The sequence below is a fragment of the Narcine bancroftii genome, chromosome 1 (assembly GCF_036971445.1).
Source record: "Narcine bancroftii isolate sNarBan1 chromosome 1, sNarBan1.hap1, whole genome shotgun sequence".
NCBI lineage: Eukaryota > Metazoa > Chordata > Chondrichthyes > Torpediniformes > Narcinidae > Narcine > Narcine bancroftii.
Genome location: NC_091469.1, coordinates 46,026,087 through 46,050,051, shown reverse-complemented (window position 1 = coordinate 46,050,051; position 23,965 = coordinate 46,026,087). Strand labels below are relative to the sequence as shown.

At 39.0% G+C, this 23,965-nt stretch overlaps 1 protein-coding gene across 5 annotated transcripts in view; it reads right to left on the bottom strand.

The window, feature by feature from the left end:
* Positions 1-23,965, bottom strand: part of slc20a2 (solute carrier family 20 member 2) — a 114,839-nt gene that overhangs the window by 15,020 nt on the left and 75,854 nt on the right. For 4 of the 5 annotated variants that reach the window (XM_069925666.1, XM_069925648.1, XM_069925658.1 and 1 more), the window contains exons 3-8: positions 16,576-16,716; positions 14,989-15,074; positions 14,804-14,900; positions 10,636-10,755; positions 10,339-10,542; positions 3,582-4,170 (exon numbers count right to left, since the gene is read on the bottom strand). In XM_069925666.1, coding sequence (XP_069781767.1) covers positions 3,582-4,170; positions 10,339-10,542; positions 10,636-10,755; positions 14,804-14,900; positions 14,989-15,074; positions 16,576-16,716 — 1,237 coding nt within the window. The remainder of the gene's footprint in view (positions 1-3,581; positions 4,171-10,338; positions 10,543-10,635; positions 10,756-14,803; positions 14,901-14,988; positions 15,075-16,575; positions 16,717-23,965) is intronic. The other variant, XM_069925674.1, reaches the window with a different exon arrangement.

The following is a 23,965-nucleotide window of genomic DNA, read 5'->3' as shown; positions in this document are numbered from 1 at the left end:
TGAAAAGGTAGTTTGATGAATACAAGCTGCACAGTGACAAGGTGGGGAGAAATAGAATGGGAAGTAGCTCAGGTAGAAAATGATAAAGTAGTTGGATAGAATTTGGTATTGAGAAACAGTTTTTTTTAAGCTATTAAGGATATACCAGGACATAGGGTTACTGCAGGAAAATCATGTTGATGTGAAAGTATTAGCTATAATCGTAATGAATGGCAGAACAGGCATGGAAAAGAGTTTATTTTTGTTATGAATTGCTTGTTCCTGTGCAGAAGTGTCGAAGCAATTTCACACCCAAAACATTTGTTTGGACCTGAAATACAAGATCTATATTCACAGAACTGCCAGATGAGCAACTGGAAAATAAAATAGGAGGGTACAGAACAAGAGGAGACAAGCTTGAAACTGAACTTTCATAAATCTTTTACACATTCCTAATCAGATGAAATAGAAAAGCATTTACCCAGGAAGTGACCAATAAAAGTCAGTATTAAAGTACTGCCAGCAATAAACTATTTTTAAATTGCCAGCTAGGCATCAATGACCTTGAAGAGCTCTTGTGCAAGCAGGGAGGCGAAAGTGACCAGTGAGTTATAATTAGTAAACAGCTCTACTAGTTGTCGTCTGTTACTTTTTATACTCTTACCCCTCCAGGACAAGTTGGCTGGAGCTAGTCTTCTATAATGCCATGAGGCTTCTTTAATGCCATGCTGTACAAATCTAGACAAATATTTCTTAGATAAAGAGAGGGTTAATTACAAACAGAATGCACACTTATTCATCATCTTTGCACCTCAAGGAGATTTAAAATTTGGACTATTTTGCAGGTTCTCAGAAACAGCAATGAGAGAAATATATATACAAATTTTTCAGGGCAGGACCAAGGTCAGGGCAAGACTTGGGTCAGGGCGCTGTGCCCTGCTTTGAGACACTGTTACAGGATATTTTAACCTAACATGGGGCAGATGAAGCTTAGTTTAAATCTCCTGAGAAATAAAGAACTTTTTAAAAAAACACAATCCCTCAGTTCTTCACTGGAACATTCATCATGATCTAATGGTGCAAAACTCAATTCTTGACCACAGAAGAGACCATCAATGAAACAAGTTTAAAGAATCCCACACCCATTTATTTCTCAATAGTTAAGAACCAAGCACAACATCCTTCACCGTTGACTTGAAATAAACTCTTGAGCATTGCTGCTGCAGTGGTCAGCAAGGAAGGTTATTTGAGATTACAATAAGAGCTAGATGAACTGGGAAAGTGGGCCAAGGAATGACAAATGGAATTCAACTTGAACAACTGTAAGGTATTGCACTCTGGCAAGCTAAACCAGGGCAAGACTTGTATTATGAATGGTAGGGTCCTGTGGAGCATTGCCTAGGGTAGACAGGCTGATGAAGGCAGCATTTGGCACACACCCATGTCAGTTTAGGGCATTGAATACAAAAGCAGGAATGCCATATTACAGCTTTACAAGTTGGTGAGAACATGCTTGGAATACTGTGCTCAGTTTTAGTCATCCATCTATAGGAAAAATAGAATTAACTGGGAAGGGTCAGAGAAAAGATCCATCAGAATTTTACCAGGATTGGTTGGTTAGAATTATAAGAGGCTAGATAGACTTGGAGTTTTCTCCCACCAGCATAGGAAGTGAAAGTGGGGACCATGTGGTGCTCCAAAAAAAAATTACAAGGGCCTTAAATAAGGTCAATAATCACATGCATTTCCTCCCAGAATAGGGGAATCTAAAAGTAGGGGACATTGGATTGTATGAAGGGAAAGATTTTCAAGGAACCCCTTCTTCACACTGAGTTTGGTGAGTAAATGGAACAAACTCACAGAGGTAGAGATAAGGATAATTGTAATGTTCAAAGGACATTTAGATAAATGGAGAGGAAATGTTTAGAGGGATATGCACTGACAAAGGCAAAAGGGAATAGCTTGGATGGCTTGACAAGTCAGGCAGAAGGACATGTGTAGGTCAAAATGTGGGTTCACAAACAAAGAACTGTATTTTCAGGACAGGAGTGGGATGGAACACAAAGGGATTGAAGTCATTATCTGTGTGGCAATCTCAGAACTGATAAGTTTTGTGTATAGTTTAGATGAAGAAAAGAAATTTCCAAAGAAACAAAGACTGCAGAAACTACCAGGCTGTATTTTCATCGTAATTGTCATCTGACCAATCAGTGCCTTTACCAAATGTAAAAGACAAAGTGCAATAACGTAGGATTGCTGCACTGCCAGAGGGGCTGCTTTGCTCATCAAACTAAGGCCTGGCCTTTCCTCTCAGGCAGACAACCGGGAATACCACGGTTCTGATCAAACATAATTCACTTGACCATACTTTATTTTTCATCCAGTATCAGAGTACCCTTCTCACTTTTGTATGTGGTTTATCACCATGTTCAAATTTCAGACTCCAAAAAAAAAAACACAAGTGTATATGTGGGAAAAGAAAACCTGGGGAAAATGGCAGAAGTAATTAAGATTAGAAAGTTCACATGAAGCATAAATATAATAAGCTCCAGTATGGAGTTATCTATAATCATTTGAAATATGAATAATGCTTTCTGAATTGAGTCCTAACAATAGGGATGAATAAAACACTTTTGTCAAAATAGTTAAAGAGTATATCAGATACCATCTTTTTAGCAGATACCAAGGTCCTCAGCAAACCTTTGACATTCCACATTGCTCAGTGGCCAAATTGAGCTACTAACTGCATTAAAGGACGTACAGCCAAACAACTTATACTTGTGGTCACTATAAAATCTGTTCATTTTATCTCAGTCTTCATAGTCAGTCCATGATCTAATGTTTATTTCAGCAAAACAAATCTACATGGTTAAGTTTATGTGGTCCTTTGCCAGAGTCATCCTAATAAGTTAAACTTTGAACTCTTTGCAAACGAAAAACACAATCCGGAAGCTTCACGAACCGAGATGATCAATAACAGAGATTTTATTAAAATCGTGCCAAACTTTAAACTCAGAAAGTAACGCCTGGGAGCATACCAAAAGTATGCACCAAGCCTGCCACAACTGTGAATACATGAGTTAAGTTAAACAACATTATTAGAGTTTTGTTTTTAAAAAATTATATTTCTTAAAGTTTCTCCCTTTTAAAATGGAACAGAATGCTTAATAGCATTGTGACAATCTAATTCCTCTTTGTAGTTTAAATTGATAAAAGAACTGAGAAAGCCAAGATGAAGAAAATCTCAAAAAGTAGCTATTTGAAAAGAAGTAGCAAATGTTAGAATCCCACCAACTCTGCAACGCAATACTCACTGAAGTCAGCACTCAAGTTTCAAAACAATTATGCTGAAGAATTATAGAATCATACAACATGGAAACATGCCTTCAACCCAACTTGCCCATGCTGACCAAAATGTCCCACTCACACTAGCCGGTGTTTGGCCCCCAATCTTCTAAACCTATCCTATTCACGTATCCATCCAAATTTTTTTCATAAATGTTGCTGTCATACTTGCCTCAATTACTTCCTTTGGCAGCCCACACCACAGTCGCACCACCCTCAGTGCCAAAATGTTATCCAGCAGTTTAAGGCGGACTTACCTAACATCATTGCCGCCATGTGCAAATGATCCAAAACAAGCTGTAAGGATCTGGAGGAAATGAAACAGCAAATGGACTTGAGGCTTCTCCTTCTCCTCTCCGTCTTCATCCACGAGATTCTCTGGCGGTGGCAGGGGGTCAGTCATTTCACTAGCCAGTTTCAATTCCACTCCTCCTTCCTCTGCCTCAATTTCCGCTTCTGCCACTGCATTGCAGTAACTGGAGTAGCTGTCATAACGAAGTCGCTTCTTGGAGTAGGAGGCCACATCATCTACAAGTTTCTCACCATCTTCTACCCCCACAAAATCAGAGGACTTGAAGGCTGGTTGGACAGGCATGCCACAGATAGCAGCTGTATAGCATGTGTAGCTGTTGTTACGGCGGAGAAGCCTGTAGGAGTTCTCTGGTTGTACCCGATCATCGGTAATCTTGTCCAAATGCATTCTGTGTAGGAGATCTTTGTATAGTCCAGAGTCTTTGTGGACCGTGTGGTACACATGACCGTCACTTCTTGTGTGCCCTTCAAAATTAAATGCACCATTTGAAAAAGGAGACTTTATGTTGCCATTTGTAAGGGATGCAGCTCTACCTGTGTTTAAAAAAAATGGATTTCAGGTTAACAGACAGCATTTAGTTTCAAATCTGGTACAAGTTCAAGGGGGCCAAAAATTCAGAAAACTCAGCCATGCAACAAATTATAAGACTCAAGATAGAGGAGTGGAATTAGGCCAAGTTCTAAATTATAGATCTGTGGGTTCAGAAATTTGAGGGATACTTGCATCTTCACCTCAAAGATTCTATCACAACCCAACAAACCCCCTTCCCTCCCACCAGCTCATCTTGAGGTAGTTGAGGCTCCATCTTTGCAATAATCAAAATGTGATGCCGTATCAGCATCCTTAATCAGAGCTGAGAGATGACATCTCTGTCACAACAGAGGTGTGGTAAGTTAATGCCCTTCACCAGTTAGGAATGACAGGATTCAGAAAAAACAGGAAGGCAAAAAACAAACATGATAAATAGATATTGCCAGAAAAGAACCAGAATCACAAATTTTAGAGGAAATTTATCAGAGTGGGAAATATCAACCTGCTAAACAGAGAATAATTTGATATGATAATGAAAGTGTCCTTATTTACAGCAAGTCAAAATAAAAGGGAAAACAGTAGAATTAAAAAGGTGATTCAAATGTGGAAAGCCTGCTACAAACCATTACCACATACTTAAAGAAAAATAAGTTCTTGAAAAGCAGGAATTTTTAAAAAGGTTATGGCAAGTGGGAATGGAGTTTAGATTTGTGTATCCAGTGTTTGAGAAGGGACTTTTAACATTTTCCCTCAGCATAGAGATTCAATTAATCAAGAAACAATGCCTCCTCAAATTGCCATCTCAAGATAGCTCTCAAAACAGGTTCTTCAATTTTGCTCAGAAGGGTCAATTGCATACATGGCGATTGTTCGTAATATACCCGATCAAAGGAAAGGGTATTTCCAGAAAATTCTAAAACCATAATTGGCATCATCAAGATGTGAACCAAAGCAGGGCTGATGCATCTTTTTCGGCATGTTGGACAGTATCTGGGCCAACCCAGCCAACTCATGAAATTCCCTTGTTTATGCCAGAAGGAAAGGGATACAAAATCATTGGAATTCTGGCCAGTTCCACCTCCCACACAGCAGTTTCCTTTACAACTGCTTTGGCCAGTAGCAGCTAAAGAGTGGTTATAAACATAAAACATATGAAAGCAGATCAGACAGCATCTGCGAGAGTAAAAAAAAAGCATTACTGCTTCATATCAATGAGCATTTTTTTGTCATCATCTCCTTCACCAGCGTTTACTGGTTCAAAAATCCAGATGCCAGAATCCAGACCACCGGAGAATCCGGACTCTCAAACTTTTTAAATTTGGCGGGATTTGGGGTGCGTGCGTGCCTATGTGCCACACATACACAGTGGCGACAAGCAGCCATGCTTAATGCAGGTAATCTTATCAGAAATAATTTTTTTTAAAATTGTATCTCTTTTCATTTTTAAACAATTTCAAGCATTACACACATTATTTTGTCTTGAAAAATGTTTATATTTTTGTCAAGTGTTGACTTGATTTTATTTAAAACTGTTTATTTCGATTAATGATCATGCTGTAATTGCTAATGAATAAACTATCAAAATTTACGTGTTCAGCTCTTCTTTATTCCTCCTTAAATTTGAATTTTGAAACTACTGCCAGAAAATCCAAAAATCCAGACTGACCCAATCCCAAGCAGTCTGTATTTAGGACATTGGCCTTGAACTTAAAAGTTTATCTATCTACATGCTATCTGACCTGTTGAGTACTTAAGGGAGTCTCAAATTTTATTTCTGATTGTCAGTATCTGTAGTTTTTACATTTGGATAAACCAGGTCATTTCATCCTTGTAGTTTTAAAATTAAATTCTTCAAAGGGATTGAGAAATTATTTTTTGAATAAAAAGAATGCTCAATTGATTAACTAGAGCTCAATTTATCAGGGTCAAGATCAGTTTAAGGTAATCCGCTGAATATATCAGATTTGTTCAACATGCTGACAACCTTGTGCAATCTGAAATCTTTTCTTATATTCTGGATTGAAGAGCATTAGCTACGAAAAAGGGTTGGACAAACGTGGAGGGCTCAAGCCCATCACATATAACCATTTACGCAGCGGAAACAGGCCAGGTTGACCTTTCAAGTCCGCACCGGTTCACTAGAACAACTCCACTAGCTCAAACCTCCCGCTCTCCGCCAATAGCCCTCCAACCCCCTCTCCTCCACGTACACATCCAACCTTCTCTTAAATGACAGAATGGACCCTGCCGCAACTATCTCATTCAGTTATGTATTTTTATTTTTGCTCTATAAGGGGTAATGTTTGACCTGCTGAGTTTTTCCAGCATTGTGTTTTAACTTGGACAAAGTTGGGTTGGTTTTGCTGGAGCATAGGAGGCTGAGGGGCTACCTCATGGAAGTGTACAAAAAGAAAACTATAATAGGCATGGAGATGATCAAAGGCATTTCCCCAAGGTGGAAAGGTCAAATAGAGGACACAGGTTTAAGGCGAAAGGGGTGAGGTTTAAGAGGGGCTCCAAGTACAACTTTTCCATTCAGTGGGTAGTGAGATCTGGGATGAAGAAGCTATAAAAGTGAATATAATTATGATGTTCAAAAGAAATATGGACAGATAAAAATACAGCAAATGGGACCAACATGGTCAGCAAGGGCCACTTGACAGTGCTGTTGATTACACCTTCCATTACAGCCAAGATGAATTTATTGGGCAGCAATTAGACAAATTGGTTTTGTCCTGTCATGTGTGAACAGGATGACCCCACACAACTTTTCACATTATTGGGTAAATGCCTGGGTTTTAAATGCAGTGATACAACTTGGTTAAATGTTCAATTAGTTCTGGAGTACAAGCCTTTCTACTCCAGCCACAACATTAGCTAATCTCAGACTGCAGTATACAGTGGTTTCAGATGTTTCTCAGTATCACGTGAAGTGAATCAAATTGGCTGAAGCCTGGCTTCTATGTTGGCGAGGAATTCAGATGGAATTCACAATGGACACCTATTTGACTCTGGTTCAAATGCTATAAATTGGTCTTTAGCCCTTTAGCATGCTGGGTCCTCATATTGTGGAGGATGAGAAAATTCTCTTGATTTAATATTTTGTCCATCACCACTCATAAATGCTCTGCAATTCTGTCACATTTATTTATCTAGTCTTGATAAAGAGAGCTGCCCCAAAATATTGACTATTTCTACCCCTAGCAGCAGCAAATCATTGTTTGCTTGAAATTCCACCACCTGCAGTTTTTGTATCCCCTTTATCTGATCTGTTGGCTGTAGGATCATCTTTTGCATGCTGTTTAGCATGTACATAGTCAAGTTCCAGTTCCAGGGATTGGTTTCTTTTTTTTGGACATTATCTTAGTTTCAAGCTAGGGGATGATAGCAGGTTTATCTGACAATGTTCATATATTTGGGAATTATGCTCTAATATTCCTAATAAAGAATTTTGCATAACTAAAGACAAGAAAAAAATTATAAATGCAAAGGGTGTTATTACTACTGTAAATAAATATTGGATCCACAATAAATTTGACATTGCAAGGTAATCTCTTTTTCATGGTTGCAGATGTTGGGAGAGACTGGGATGACCCATCTACAATGAATTGTAACTTAACTCTATAACCATTAATGCACCCTGTGCCTCACTCAGAAAATATTTTTCATCTTTACTATCTAAAGTGCTGGAAGAAAGTGAAATAGGAGAAAGGAGTTGAAGTTCAATGAGGCTCAGATCAAGTTCACAGCAGCCTGATGCCATTGTCTATCTGGGACCAATGATGTGCATAGGAAGGGTGAGGAGGTCCTGTAAGGAGAATTCAGGGAGTTAGGCACTTGGCTGAGGAAAGGACCTCCAGGGTAGTGATCTCAGGATTCCTACCTGTGCCACGTGCTAGTGAGATTAGAAATAGGAGGATAATGAAGCTTAAAACATGGCTAAAGACATAGTGCAGGAGGGATGGCTTCAGGTTTCTGGATCATTGGAGTCTTTTCCAGGGAAGATGGGACTTGTTCCAATAGGACAGATGGTATCTGAATTGGAAGGTTTGCTAATGCTGCTCCAGTGGGTTAAAACTAGATTTGCAGGGTGAGGGGAACCAGAGTGCCAGAGCAGATAGAGAAGTGGAGGAGAGAAAAGATTATGTTAAAATTGCATGCACTATTAGAAATCTACAGGTTGATCATGGTGGAAATGTTCTCAGGTTTATCTATTTCAATGCAAGGAGTATTGAAGGAAAGGCAGAAGAGCTCAGAGTGTGGATTGGAATGTGGAGTTATGACATTGTGGCCATTAGTGAAATTTGGTTGCAGGAGGGACAGGACTGGCTACTTCAATGTTCTGGACCTCCGTTGCTTTAGACACGATAGAATGAAGGGGATGAAAGGGGGAGGAGTGGCGTTGCTTGTCAGGTAAAATATCATGGCTGTGCTCAGGGGACAGACCAGATGCCTCTTCAACTGAGGTTACATGGGTGGAGCTGAGGAACGGGAAAGGTATGACCACACTCATGGGGTTGTATTATAGACTACCTAATAGTCAGCAAGAATTGGAGGAGCAAATCTGTAGAGAGATAGGAGACAGCCGCAGGAAACACAAGATTTTCACTTTCCACCTATTGACTGGGACTCCCACATAGTAAAAGAGCTGGATGCATTGGAGTTTGTCAAATGTGTTCAGAAAAGTTTTCTAAATCAATATATAGAGGTACCAAATAGAGAGAGTGCAATACTGGATTCGCTATTAGGGAACGAGACAGGACAGGTGACAGAAGTATGTGCAGGGGAACGTTTTGGGTCCAGTGATCATAATGCCATTAGTGCAAGTTAATTATGGAGAAACATAGGAAGTAGGAACAGGAGTAGGCCAAAAATGGCCCATCGAGCCTGCTCCGCCGTTCAATAAGATCATGGCTGATCTAATTTATGACCTAACTCCACCTACCTGCCTTCTCCCCATATCCCCTAATTCCTCTATCATGTAAAAATTTATCTAACCGAATTTTAAATATGTCCAATGAAGCAGCCTCAACCACTTCCCTGGGTAGAGAATTCCAAACATTCACTACTCTCTGGGAAAAACTATTTTTCCTCATCTCTGTCCTAAATCTACTCCCCAGAATCTTGAGACTGTGTCCTCTCGTTTTAGTTTCCCCGGCCAGCTCAAAAAACCTTCCTACATCTATCCTATCCATACCCTTCATAATCCTATATGTTTCTATAAGATCTCCTCTCATTCTTTTGAACTTGAGCAAATACAATCCTAGACGATTTAATCTTTCATAAGTCAACCCCTTCATCCCAGGGATCAACCTAGTAAACCTCCTCTGGACCTTCCAAAGCCAGTATATCCTTCCTCAAATATGGAGACCAGAATTGGACACAGTACTCCAGGTGCGGTCTCACCAGTACCTTATACAGTTGCAACATTACCTCCCTACTCCTGAATTCAATTCCTCTAGCGATGAAGGCCACATTCCATTTCCCTTCTTAATAACCTGTTGCACATACAACCTAACTTTTTGCGATTCATGCACAAGCACTCCCAAGTCCCTCTGAACAACAGCATGCTGTAGTTTTTCACCCTTTAAATAATATTCAGCTCTTTTATTTTTCTTGCCAAAGTGGATAACCTCACACTTACTAACATTGTACTCCATCTGCCAGACCTTTGCCCACTCATCCAGCTTAACTGTATTCCTCTGCAGACTCTCCACATAGGTCTGGGCCTCAGGTTAAGATTTTAAATTGGAGAAAGGCCAATTTTGAGGAAAAGCTAAAGGATCCAGAATGAATGGATTGAGACAAGTTGTTTTTGGGCAAGGATGTGCGAGGTAAGTGGAGTACTTTCAAAAGGTGACATTTTGAGAGTACAGAGTTTGTATGTTCCTGTCAGGATCAAAGCCAAGATTAGAAGGTAAGGGAACCTTAGTTTTCAAGGGATACTGGAGATCTGGTTTGGATGACAGAGACATATATAACAGGTATAGGTGATATGGAGCAAATGGGGCACTCCAGGAAAACGTCAAGAAAGAAACCAGGAAGGCTAAAAGAAGACACAAGGTTGCTTTGGCTGACAACGTGAAGGAAAATCCAAAGGGTTTCTACTGGTATATTAAGAGACAAAATTGGTTCCCTTGGAGATTAGCAGGCTACTGGCTTTGACCCACCATTTGAAACTGCTGTTGATCCAGTGATGAAATGGCTATCAGAAGCACCACCACCTGCCTCAGAGACTCCACTAGTGAGAGGCTGCATGGACTCATCTGCCACTTTTGCACCAGGCAGCTCTTTAAATACTGGTGTTTCCTCATCTTGGCTTTTGTCAAGGCTTTCGTCTGATATTCTGGAGAGTGCCTTGTGATTCAGTTTACCTGTAAGACAGAAAAGTTGGTTCTAACTCAACTAGGGTTCAATCTCCCTTTCATACAAAAGCACAGCTCATGGCTCTAATGTCAGAAGCTTACTTTCTATTTTCCTCTTCATCCAGGGGCATACCAACAGCCACACCACAAGGGCAGACAGCAGTGCTCCACCAAGGGTGATGAGCACCATAGCCCAGATGGGAAATACATCCAATCCCAGCACTAGAGGAAAGAAATGCAAAGCCATTGTTCAGTTTAGCTTCCAGTAACCTACAGAAAGTTTCTCTGCATTCAGTGACTTAAATGTTAAAGCTCAAAAAATCAACATACATTCCATACCCAGAAATGCTGGAAGCTCAGCAGGTCATTGCATCATCTATGGGAAATAAAGGGTAACCAACATTTTAGGCTTGATCTAAGAGGAGAGGAGGGAGGAGCATGGGCTAACAGGTAAGATGTTATAGGTAGGAGGGTAAAAGAGAAAAAATGCCAATAAGTGATGGGGTGAGGGGACAGCTCTAAATGGAGAGGGAAGGGTGTGGGGAGCTGGAAGAAAAGAGACAGAAGGATGGGGAAGAGAGACTCAGATGAGGGATTTAACAAAAAATGAAAAAAGTTTCCATCAACGTCCTCTATTTGGTCTGGCAATCCATACTACAAGTTGCACAGGCAAAGCTTTTCAACTCTTCTTCCGCAACATTGACAACTACATTGGTGCTGCCTCCTGCAGCCATGATGAGCTTGTCAACTTTATCCACTTTGCTGCAAATTTTCATCCCAACCTCAAATTCACTTGGTCCATTTCTGGAATTCTCCCCTTTCTCTATTTCACCACCACTTAATATTCTGTCTGGGCACCAACCAGACAACATTAACATAGACTTCTCTAGGTTCCGTTAAACCGTTCCCGAGTTTCTCTTTCCCTCCAACTCCGTACCTCTAGCTCTCCCCACTTCCCCTCTCTATTCAGCTAGCTACCTCCCTCTCCCCATCACTTCTGATTACTTTTCTACCCTCTCACTTGTATCCACCAAGATCTCTTAACTGTTAGCCTGTGCTCCTCCCCCTACCCCTTTCTCCGTCCTGTCATAGCCCTACATTTATATTAAGGGACCTCCCTGCTTTTTGCTCATACTTCAACAAAGGGCTCTGGCCAAAAACGTTGGTCCTATTGATGTTGCACAACCTGCTGAGATTCTCCAGCACTTGTGTATGTACTACAATCCCAGCTTCTATAGACTTTGCTGTTTAACAAAAATATATATCCCAGTCTTTACAAGTTGGAATTTTTACACCTTTATGCTAGTACTTTTCAATTCACATACAGCAATAGCTTTGCAAAAAAATAAACATCAATTTCAGAAATATTTCAATAACACCCACACCTACAGCCTTTTGTGGCAGAGACAGGAAGGCCTTTGGTATTTTTCAAATGCAAAATGGAAATGGTGGTTAATTAATAGGAAAATAAATGTATTGGCAATAGTGTCAGAGTTCTGCAGCATGGAAGCAGGCCCTCCAGCCCATCTGCCTGCATTTGGCCTATGTCCCACCAAACTCTTCCTATTCATGAACCCATCCAAATGACATTGGAATGTTGCATTTGTCACAGCTTATACCACTTCCTCTGGTAGCTTGTTATGTACACCCACCACCCTCTGTGCGCAGAAGGTGCCTCTCAGAATCCTTTTAAAAATTTTCCATCACACTTAAAATCTATGCCTTCTACCTTTAGATCCCCTGCCTTTGGAAAAAGCCAATGACTGATCATGCCTCTCATGATTTTACACACCCCTGAGGATCCCCCACGGAGAAAAACCCAGAAATATTCTACTGAAACATTTCTAACTTTTCCAACAAAATCTTTCCTGTAGCTGGGTGACACAAATAATGCTCCACATCCAGTCTCATGAACGTTCTGTATATAATAGGACATTGCTGCTCTTCTACTAAATCCCTTGACAAATGAAGGCAAACAGGCCAAGGGCCTTCTTCAACACCCTGTCGACCTCCATCGCCACTTTTATGGAACAATGTACCTGTATCCCCAGGTCCCCTTGTTTTACAACACTCTCCAGGGACCTACCATTGTAATTGCATACATCCTGTCCGGTTTAACCTACCAAAGTGGAACACCCTGCACTTAAAGGAGTTAAATTCCATTTTTCTTGGTCCACTTTTCCAATTCATCTGATGTTTCTGTAATCTTAGACAATTTCATTGTTTACCATACCATTAATTTTGGCATCATCCAGAAATTTACAAACTACACTGTCATCTATATTAATAACTTGGATAACAAACAGTGAATCCACCACAGATCCCTGTGGTGCACCACTGATCAAGGTCTTCAATCTGAGTAACCACCCTCCACTATCACCCTCTGGCTCCTACCATCAAGCCAATTCTTTATCCATTTGGTCATCTTACCCTGCATCTGATGCAATCTGACCTTCCAGTCCAGCAACCATGCAGGATCTTATTAAATGCTTTCACCAAAATCCATATAGACAATATTTACCATTGTGCTTTCAATCTTCCAAGTCACCTCTTTAAAACAATCAAGTTCATGAAAGATCAGTTCAAACACCTATTCATGCTGACCATCCCCAATCTTTCCAAATTCATATAGATCTTGCCTCTCTGTATCCCCTTCAGTAACTTACCACAAATACCATCAAGCTCATTGGCAAGTAGTTCCCTGGCTTAATCTTACAATCTTTTTAAAAATAAAGGCACAATTTTAACCACCCTCCTGTCTTCAGGCACTCCACCGGTGCTCAATGATGCAAGTCTCTCTGCCAAGGCTCCTACAATTTTTACCTAGCTTTCCACAATGTCCTTGGATATACTTGATCAACCCCTTGGGATTTATCTACCATAATTCATTTTAAGAACTCTAGCTCCTCCTCTTCTGAAACACAGACTCCAAGGCATTATATTTACTTTTGATATCCTTGCGAAATACAGCTGAGGACAAGTCATTAAGGACCTCACCCATCCTCAGTCCTTCCACACGTAGAAACCTTGTTGTTCTTTTAAGTGGTCCTATTCTTTCCCTAGTTAATCTTTTGCTTTTAGTAAATTGAGCCTCTTAAGATTCTTCTTATCTGCCATTATTTTAGAGAATAAAAAGCTCCAACCTCATTTTTTTGCTACTAAAATTCTTCTTGAGTTTGAAGTGAGGATGCTGTTGGCATCTATTGCTGAGCAATAAAGCCATCGTAAAAGTACAATACTTGACCAAAAAGTAGCAAGACTTAATTTCAGATTTCAAAAAGCCAATTGGGTTAAACACAGAAGAATGACAAAGAAGGAGAGGTTGATCATTCATTCCCACCACCAATCTGTAAGCAGGGCTCCCAATATCACCACCTCACCATCATGTACCTGCAAGGTTTGAGCTGAACCCCTAGTCACACACCACTCTACACCAAACTCCAGGCTCCTCTTCCACTTGTGACCTATTAATTTGTCTACAATAAATTAGAAGGATATGAGCATTCTCCCAATGTCACCGAAGAATTGAGTACTCAAAAATACACCTCATTCCAACAATGATTTAGAAACAAAAAAAAAATGGCTGGGAATTCTTGTATGCTCCTCTGAGGAATTTTCTGGCCTACATTTCAAAAATGTGGCATTTTACATACATTTTGTCAAACTGGTAACAAAAACTCCAATTTTGGCAAAATTAAGAAAACCTCAAATATATCAATACACAAAATGTCAAACCGATGTTAATTTTTTTTTTAAAGATTGAATTTGCGTCATTCCCTTGCCATTACTTAAAAGCAGCAGCGACAATTTCTTTCAGACAACAGACTCATTACTTTTGATAGACCCAAGGCCATTAATTTGCACAATGTTTCTCTGTTGGGATGTGTTGCTTAGCTACAAAGCTATCCTGGTATTAAAATTTAGATCACAATTAGAATGAAGCAAGCCTCAACTTTGTGTCCTATTTTTAAACAGCCACAATTATGATAAACATATCATCAATGATAAAATATAAAATTATCTGGAGATTATAGCGCTAGAGGTCATCCTGGATTTTTAAAAAAAAAAAATACCATTACCAACACTTAACTAAAAATGGAAAACAACTGCTTGTGCAAAATTGTTGCTTGTTATTGGCAAACAGTAAGCAATGGCAAAGAGCTAGCCCATTTAGGTTATGCTCCAGTTTACTTTCCCACGATTGGGTGCAAAATAAGGCACCCAATTTCACACCAAAATAAGCTGCAACCAGTTTCCAAAAGGTACTTACTTGGTGCTCCTGTGTATAAGATTGAGAAGGTATTTATCCCTACAGTAGCAGCATAAAACAATGGGAGTGCTCGGAGGCCATTCGGTACTGGATCTTCCTGTATAAAAACGAAGTTATTAGTGAGTGTAAAAAAAAAAATGGAGGAAAGCAGGAAAATTTAATATTTTTATGAAAATAATACTCACCTTTTTCAAGATGAAGAATCTAATTAGGATAAAGAGCACTCCAGACATGATCCCAGAAAGAAGTGGAGAAATGAACCAGGAGGCAACTGCAATAAGACACAGTAAAATAAAAGGTTAGAAATCAAGCTGCAATTTACCCACAAAAGGGCTCAAATGGAAAATGTAGATTTTGGGTAAAATCAGAATTGGACACTGGCACACGAGAACCTTAAATGTGTCATTAATGAGTCAGGACCAAAGCAATGCTGGCTGTGGTACTTCCCATGTACAAAACAATTATTCAAACTCTGCCACTTTCTTTATTATTAACTTCTCATTCTTTAAGGGATGAACATTTAACTTTATTTGTTCGCTTCCATTTTTACGTACTGACAGAAGGTAAAACTTATTTTGCTAACCTCCATTATACCCTACAATATTTTTATAATTTTCTTTTTTCTAAGTCATTCTTTGCTGAGATTGTGAAGTTTTCCCTGGATCACCACCAACCTTTATTGTTAATTTTATTGTTTGTTAAGCTTTCCTTCATTAGCCTCAAAGAGATCTTTTTCATAGTGTCCATTTCTTAGACTGTAACCAAAGATCTATTCACCATGAAATATCTCCTTTATCAATTGCAAACTTTAGACACCAATTTACTTTTAAATCAATTTTCCCCATCTACTTTTTGCCTACAAACCTCTGGGAATGAATACAAGCCTGTAGATAATTCTTTGGTTTAAAAACAAATAAATTACAGAGGTCTATTTATATGGAGATCATCAATGAACCCTGTTTCATTACCAGGTCTAAAATTCCCTGGTTGGTTCTAAAATGTATTGCTCTCAATGTACCTCATACATTCTATGAACTTGACTTCCAATCTATCTTTGGCCATGTGACCATGAAGTCTCTCATATTTACTGAACTTTTCTTGCAATTCTTTAATTTAGCTCTGTCCTATAATGTAGTTACTGTTGTTAACCCTAACCCTATAATGTACTCCCACCAGTGATCGCTTTCCCTTACAATTTTTATTTTCACCCAAAATGATCATCTTGAATGTCTGATGTGTGATAATTTCCTACTACTGTGTAGATCTGTCTCAAGCCCCTTTTCCATTCCTCTAACATTTCTAAAATTTGAAGTATATTGATGACAATGTTTAACAAATATAAAATGGGAGATATTCAGAAAGCATTTCAAACTAGAGGTTGTGAAACTTAATACCTCAACTACAACTGATACACATTGAGGAATTCAACAAGTTAAATAGCACGTGGGTGAAAATAATAAAGGGATGTGCCAATAAAGACAAATTGAAGCAAGTTAGGAAAGGTTTCACTTGGAACACATCAACTAAAATGACTTAAGTATTTGCTTGCTATAAAATTATATATTCAATGTTACTAAAGTGCACAGATTAATTGTACACACCATTCTGAAGAGACTGAAGTTCTGTGAAGAGCAAAGCAATGAGGTGAATGATTACACTGTAGGTTTGCAGAGAAGAAAGCTTAAATATTGAAAAGAAGGGATGCTTTAACGTTATGAATCATTGCTTTTGCGCACAATAATCTCTCACACAAAAGGGAAATCTTTAATTACCAATTTTGATGAGTTGGATCCATCGGACACTCTGAGCACCAACTGAAACAAGCGCGAAACCAATGGTGGCTCCAACAATACAATGTGTGCCTGATATCGGAAGTTTCAAATATGAAGCAATGAGTTGCCAGATTGCAGAACCTGATCAAATGTCAGAAAAAGAAAAAATGTGAGGAATGAATGTTCATTTTAAATTGCGCTCATTTTCTACACTAAACCAACATCATCAAATGAAGTTACACAATTATTTGCAAGAGATTTGAACTTGTGCACTCTCAACAAGTGATTTTGCTTCACACCATTCCAGTCATGATGAAGGGGTGTCAACCAATGGCATTTAAACAAGAATTGGGAATTTTAATATAAACTCTTTCATATTCTCACTATTGGAATACAGCAGCAAAATCCCTGGTATCCTATGGGGATTGGTAGATACCGGATAAGTGTATTTTCTGGTTGCTTGAGATTGAGTGTTGCTTGATTGGCGAACTAACAGCAAGGCTCGGCAATTTTGAACTTCTATAATTTTTACCTATTTATTTTCCACAACTTTTTTTGCCAGTTGCTTGAATCCCAGATAACAGGAGTTTTATTGTAATTGAATCCAGTCATAACATAAGCATCAACAACACAAATTGATGCAGTGTACAAAATGATATGAACATGAAAGTGTCCCATTTTAAATTGAAGCTGTATCATTTTTTCTTGCAAAATGATTTCCAATAGATGTCAGAAGAATCAACCCTAAAGCATACACAGTAAAAGACCTGTTCCCTGAAATCTTGGCTAATCAGCCAGGAGTTTTAATCTTTTGCAAATGACTTAATAATTAGAAGATATCCATCACGATTTAAGTGTATTTTTATATTTCATCGGTTCAATTTTGGCAACACTTGCACCATTAAGTGAAATGGCAAGGAATTGTGTGAACCAGCACCTTCAAGCACTGAATTCTTCTGACATATGGATAGTCCCTGAGTTACAACAGTGTTCCAGTCTGACTGACAGGAAGTCAGAAGTCACAGCTCGTCATCTTCTTAGGCGAGCTTACCGCACTTACGTCACGCACGCAGCCTTCTTAAAAAAAAAAAAAAAAAATTTTTTTTTGGTTGCAGGTATGGATGGTCGTAAGTCAGATACTGTACATGCTCCCACAGTGCTATGGAGTTGTGATTAAATCACAGGCTCCAATAGCTCAGTAGTTAGAGCACTGGTCTTGTAAATCGGGGTAGCGAGTTCATTCCTCGCTGGGGCTTCATTTCTGTGAAGGACACTGGACAAAGTGGCAACTCTGTCTGTCTTACAGTAGACAAAAGTCAAAAGAATTTTATGCGTGTTACATTTTAAATGTAGTATTACATGGCAATAAGGAAACCTTTACCTTCACAATATCAGTGAAAGGCGATTTGTTTCCCGATCAGGATCACGTGCGACAAGTAAAAGTTTTTGATCTGCTTTGGTCACAATGACCTGGGTCAACATTCATCTGAGTTACAATGATTCACCCTTTAACTGTCATGTTCAGAATTTGCTGTGTCCTCATGGAGTCTTCATGAACATTGTTTTTTTATAAGACCGGTGAAGTTTAACTCTTATTTGTAATCTCATGGTTTTTTTTTTTAAAGTTTTGATTTTATTAAATATGCTCGAGGCCAAGCTTACTTTCAAGAAAAAGCATTTGCCCAATTTTCTCAGTCAGTAATTTTCCCAAGATATGAGTGTTATTGTTATGGTATACTGTATTTGATGCACACAAATCCTTGTCTTGACAGTGCCTACATAATCCTCTAGTGACTTAGGTTTTCCATTTTATATTTAATGCTCAGTGCTTGCTACTGGAGGAAGAACAAACAAGCCTCACTTTTGCCCACTTCTAAGAGGAGAAATGCAGCGTGAATTTATAGGACTTTTTTTCAGTGATCATGACCTGACTGTATAAACATTGAGTAATTGAAAATGATGAATCAGAAAACTGGAAGATAGAGAATCTGGTTGGGTGTTGCCAGAATAGCAATCTTCCCATATTGATGGGATGGAGGTGGAAAGAGTTGATATATTTAATTTTCTGGGCGTCAATCAGAAGTCTTCTCCTGGAGCCAGTGAAGAAGGAACACCTTTACTTTCCATAAAGTCCGAGGAGATTTAGCATGTCAGTGAATACTCTAGCAAATTTACAGCTGCAGTGTGGAAAATATACCAACTGGTTGCATCAAAGACAAGTTTTTAAAAAATATTCATATGTCCAGGAATGCAGAAGGCTGTAGAACACAGTAAATATAGCCAAGTTCAAAATAGTTCTGACCCACCCTATTAATAAAAGACATCAATGTGAGGTGGTGCCTCAAGAAGCCAGCCGACATCAAAGACCACCACAACCACCCCCTCCCTCCCCCCGCCCCCCCAACCACCCAACCAATCTGAACACAACTGCTAACTTTGGAAAGAAGGTAGAGAAGCCCAAAGTCTAGTGCCTCTAGGTTCAAGAACAGTTTCTAATAGCTTCCCTGTATTGCACTTTGTACAAAATACTCCAACACTACAAAAAGGACAAACTTTTTTTCCTTGCGCTATGGTAACTTTGAACATTATCCATATTTTGTATTAATAATTTCTTATTAATTTAATTTAAAAGTATACTATTGTAGTTTTTAAGCAAGTTCCTCTTTGGCTGCAGCAAGCAAGAATTTCAGTACATGTGCACAATAAAGCTATAATTACAGGAGAATGTTAATACTTTAAGTAAATAACATTGGCGACTTCAGAGCATTAGTATTTGATGAAGGAGAAACAAATGAATAGGATAGATAGGTTTGTGTTGCTATAAGAATGTCTGGGGTAAATGGTTCCTTTCGATAACATAGGTCTATTGAAATGATAATCCCCTGCCTTGGTGCAGTACATATTTCATTCTGTTTCAGAACAGGGGAATAACAACCTACTCATTCTCAAACATTACATCAGAGCAGCATCAAATGTCCATGACATGTAAACTTGGTTAACAGATTGCTTTGAAGCAAAGGTAAATAACCTTTTAAAAAAAGAGCCAAAGCAGCTCACCCATTCCCCATCCCAAAAAGAAAAAAAATTAAATCTGCTACCAAATCCAGAAAAAAAGTCTCAAAATGTGGGGAATTAATGACATTATGCCAAAGACATGTACATGGGAGCAGAGAATAAATATTCATGTTTTTTTTTGTAAAAAGCTAAAGAAAGCTGCTCATAAAGGCTTAACAAATCAGTAAAGATGGACAAGCTGATTTCATGGTGCTGTTGTTATAAAGAGTACAGAGCAGGGTTCACGTGACGAGACTGAGAAATATCTTCAGGGGCAAATTGTTAAGATCTCTCACTAGATGCCCTGCTCTGTACTCCCCTGCTTAAAGATGCCGCTTAAATCTACCTGTCATTCCAATATCTCCTTTTGTTTCATATCAAATTCTGGTTGAAAGATCCCACCTGTGAAGTATTTTAGGGCATTTCAACACATTAAAGGCACCTTGTAATTTGCAAATAATGTTGCTGTTTATGAACAGCAGCCCAATAAGAAACTACGTGGAGAATCTGGAATTGGATATAGTCACCATTTACATCTGATCAAGTAGATCTTTAAAATCAGATGCATTTTTTAAAATAGAGAAAGAGATGTGATCAACAAATTGTCTGATAAAAGAGATAATCTGTTTTGTGTTTCACTTCAAAGATCCTGTCATTTGTTTTCTACAATCTTGGTCATCAAATGCATCCTTACAATGGATATAAGCCCAATCAGTCCATGCCAAATCGCAGAGCATCCATACCCCGCTAATTTTCCCAGTATCCTATTCTCTCCACATTCAAAACAACTTACTGCTCTCCTCCTTCCCCACTAGATTCTGCCACTCACCTATACACTACAGTCAACTTTAAGAAGCAAATTAACCTTCCAACACACATCTTTGGTATGTGGGATGTAGCCAGATAGGGCAACTATAGAAAACCTCCCCAGCGTCAAGAAGAATGTTTAAATTCCACATAGACAAGATTAGACAACAGGACCAAACCTAGTTTGCTGGAGCATAGAGACAGCAGCTCTACTCAGTGCACTACTGCTGGCTAATCACGTTTCATCAATTAAAAAAAAACAGATAAGGAGGATCAAGGAGGAGAGCTTTGGGAGCCAAACGGTCTAAGGTCCCATGTTTCTTCCTAACAAGTCCCAAATTATACATTATCCCAAATGGTTGCATCAGCTTCACAGAAATGTTTTAATCTTTGGACCTGGACAACTTCCTAGCTTTAATTGCCTATTACAATGAATCACCTATTCAATTCTCTTGCAAACAACTACCAGGAGGCATTATGGTGCAAATACAGACTTCTGTCATTTTTAATAAGATCTTTTATCCAACAAAAAAGAATACAGGTTAGTCTACTTAATTTCCTTGTACAGCAAACTTACCATTCCTAAAACCAGTCCACTGAACCTTCGCTGCACTCGCTCCATAGTGAATACAACTTTTAGTGAGCCATATTTCAGGTGTGGTCTAACTAACGCCCTATAGGATTGAGACAAGATTTCTTTCCTTGTGACCTCGTATCTTCTCATTAAAAGGACTACATAAACTTCACTTTCCTAATCATTTGCAGCACCCATCCATTTAAGTTGCTTTAAGCATTAACATTTTTTTAAAATTGCCATTAAAAAAAAACTTTCCTTCTCTTCTGTGGAGCAAATGGACAATCTCTCAATTCTCCATGAAATATTCCATTTGTCATATTCTTGCCTATTCATGCTGAATAACATACAAACTTAGACATTGGAGAGAGGATTAGAAGGGCAGACACCAGAATAAATGTGTGCCCATGGATTGAAGAGTAACATGGATTGATAGAGGGCCGCTGTGTTTAAGACTGCTGCACATGTAGTGATAAGAGAAATGCTTCCAGAAGATTAATCAGTCTTCTTCAATTGGAAGAAACGATCAACTCAAGGAGACCAGAATCTTAGATGTGAAAATTCTCCCAAGTATTTGTCAAAGAATTTATGGAGTTTTGACTCACACTTCAGGGACTCATTTGGGGGAAGGGTGAAAATAAGTGGGCAACCCGAAGAGGGCAGTAGCAGCAGTCAGCCTCACCCTGGAGATGGTGTGCAGCTGAAGAGTTGGGGTGGTTGAAGGGGAGAAATAAAATAATGGCAGGCAAGAAAGGGAGAGCTGAGAGGAAGAGTAAATGTGGACAGTGGAAGCAATTAAGGAAAGTAGAACAGAGGTAGAGGCTAAGTAGATTCAAGATTCAATTTATGGTCATGTTCACATAAAATACAGTGGAAAATCTTGCTTTTGCTTGCCTTGCAAAAGGAAAACAAAGAGTTACCAAGTTTCAGCTCCAGTTTTAAAACGAAACAAAAGGGAGTCCCTTCAGAGACAGAATGACTATGGAGCTCGCTGCTTCTGGCAGAGGCCCCAAATCCAGATTGCACTTCCTCACCCTTGATTCAAAATTCCTGAACCATTAGCTTGCCATGAACACCTACTCACTATTGAAAAAGAGCACGAGCAACATTGTGTGTCCATATATGTTATGGTCAGAGACTACATGTTCACACTTGCTCTAAGGATGCAGGAAACACCAGAACCTGTCTCCAATCTCCTTATTGGATCAAGAACTTATCTAAGGTTATTCATGATCTTCATCAACTGGGCAAAGGAATGACTGATGGAATTTAACTGAATAAAGTTCAATGTATTTGGGAAGGCCAGAATTCGCACTGTAAAATGTAAGGGCCATGGGAGTTATGTTCAATAGAGAACCCTAGGGTTCAAGTACACAGTTCTCTGAAAATGAAGACAAGTGGACAAAGTGGTGAATAATTCATCTGGCTTGCTTGCTTTCGTCAAGAAGGTACTGAACACAAGAGTTAGAGCATTGCATTGCAGCTGATAGGACCTACAAGGTTGTGTGCAATTCTGGGCACCTTACAATAGGAAGGATGTGATTTAGCTAGAAAGGGTGCAGAAAAGATTCTAATGCATGTTGCTAAGACTAGAGGCTTGAATGTGTAATGAAAGACTGAATCAACTTAGCAAAGGGGGCTAAAGGGTGACCTTATAGTTTATAAATCATGAGGGGCATAGATAATGTGGATGATCACAATATTGTACCCATGGCAGGGGAATCTAAAGCTAGAGGGAAAAAGTTTAAGGTAGAGTTGCAAGATTTAAAAGGAGTCCTGATGGGCACATTTTTCACACAGGAGGGTATGGGGAATATGAAACTAACCTTCGAGAAATGGTAGAGATGGGTAACATTAGTGTTTAAAAAGACATTTTGACAGGTTCATGGACAGAAAGAGGTTTTGGAGAGATGTGGGCCATATGTAGGGAAATAGGACGAGATCAGGAAGGCAGGCATGGAGTTAGGGGAAAGAGGTCTTTACTGTGCTGTCAAAATCTATTTAATTCTCTCAAGAACATGAGGTCATTCATGCACAACTGCCACACCCATCTTCTATCTCCCAGAACTAAAGTGGATGCAAGCCATTCTCAAGCTGAGGTATTGCCTAAATAAAGATAGGCTAGTAGGGGGAAAGTGTTGCATTACATAGTTTCTAGCTGCCTGCAAAGTCGACTGGATATGGCTTGCAGAATCCATTCCTGGAAGAACATTGGCGACTCAATTAGGATTTTATTCTAAAGGGCAGATTGCTTGAAGATACTTCTACAATTCATCATGGTGAGATTTGAACCTCATTCTTTAGCTTGTAAGCATAGCACATCACAGTCAAGGAATAGAATAAAGGTTCAATATATTTATAACTGAATAGGAGAGGGGCAAAAGGACAGGGATGGATGTGATGCAAATGTTACAGGATATGATTTATAATCAGATTAGAAGTGCTAACATGTCACATCAAAAGTATGCCAATAGTTGTAAACAACATGGATCAAATGTCCAGCAGAAACAGCTAATAAAATACTAACCACCTATTTTTGTTAACAACATTTTTAATGTTTCTACATAGATGATTAGAAATTGTGGGCACAATTCCCACACTGCACTTGTTGGCGCTTACCACTGGCTCTTGCTTGGAATATTTATTATCACTTTGCTTCGCTATCTAGGAGGATTCAACAATGTACAGCGCATATGTCTTTGGAGCCAACACTTGTACTTCATGGTTCAGGAAACATTCTTGGGATTTTGTCTTTAACAACTTTATCTGCAACTATTTGTGATGAGAAGTTGTCAGTCATTGGACAATGTAATTGTTAACAGTCAGAGATTTCAGTAAATTTAATTGCCTTCTTTATATTCCATTAAATTCTGCAGAATGTTGAGGACCCTTATGAAATCCTATCGCATACAACTCTGGATTATTAAATGAAATAGATGGAGATACAAGCTGACA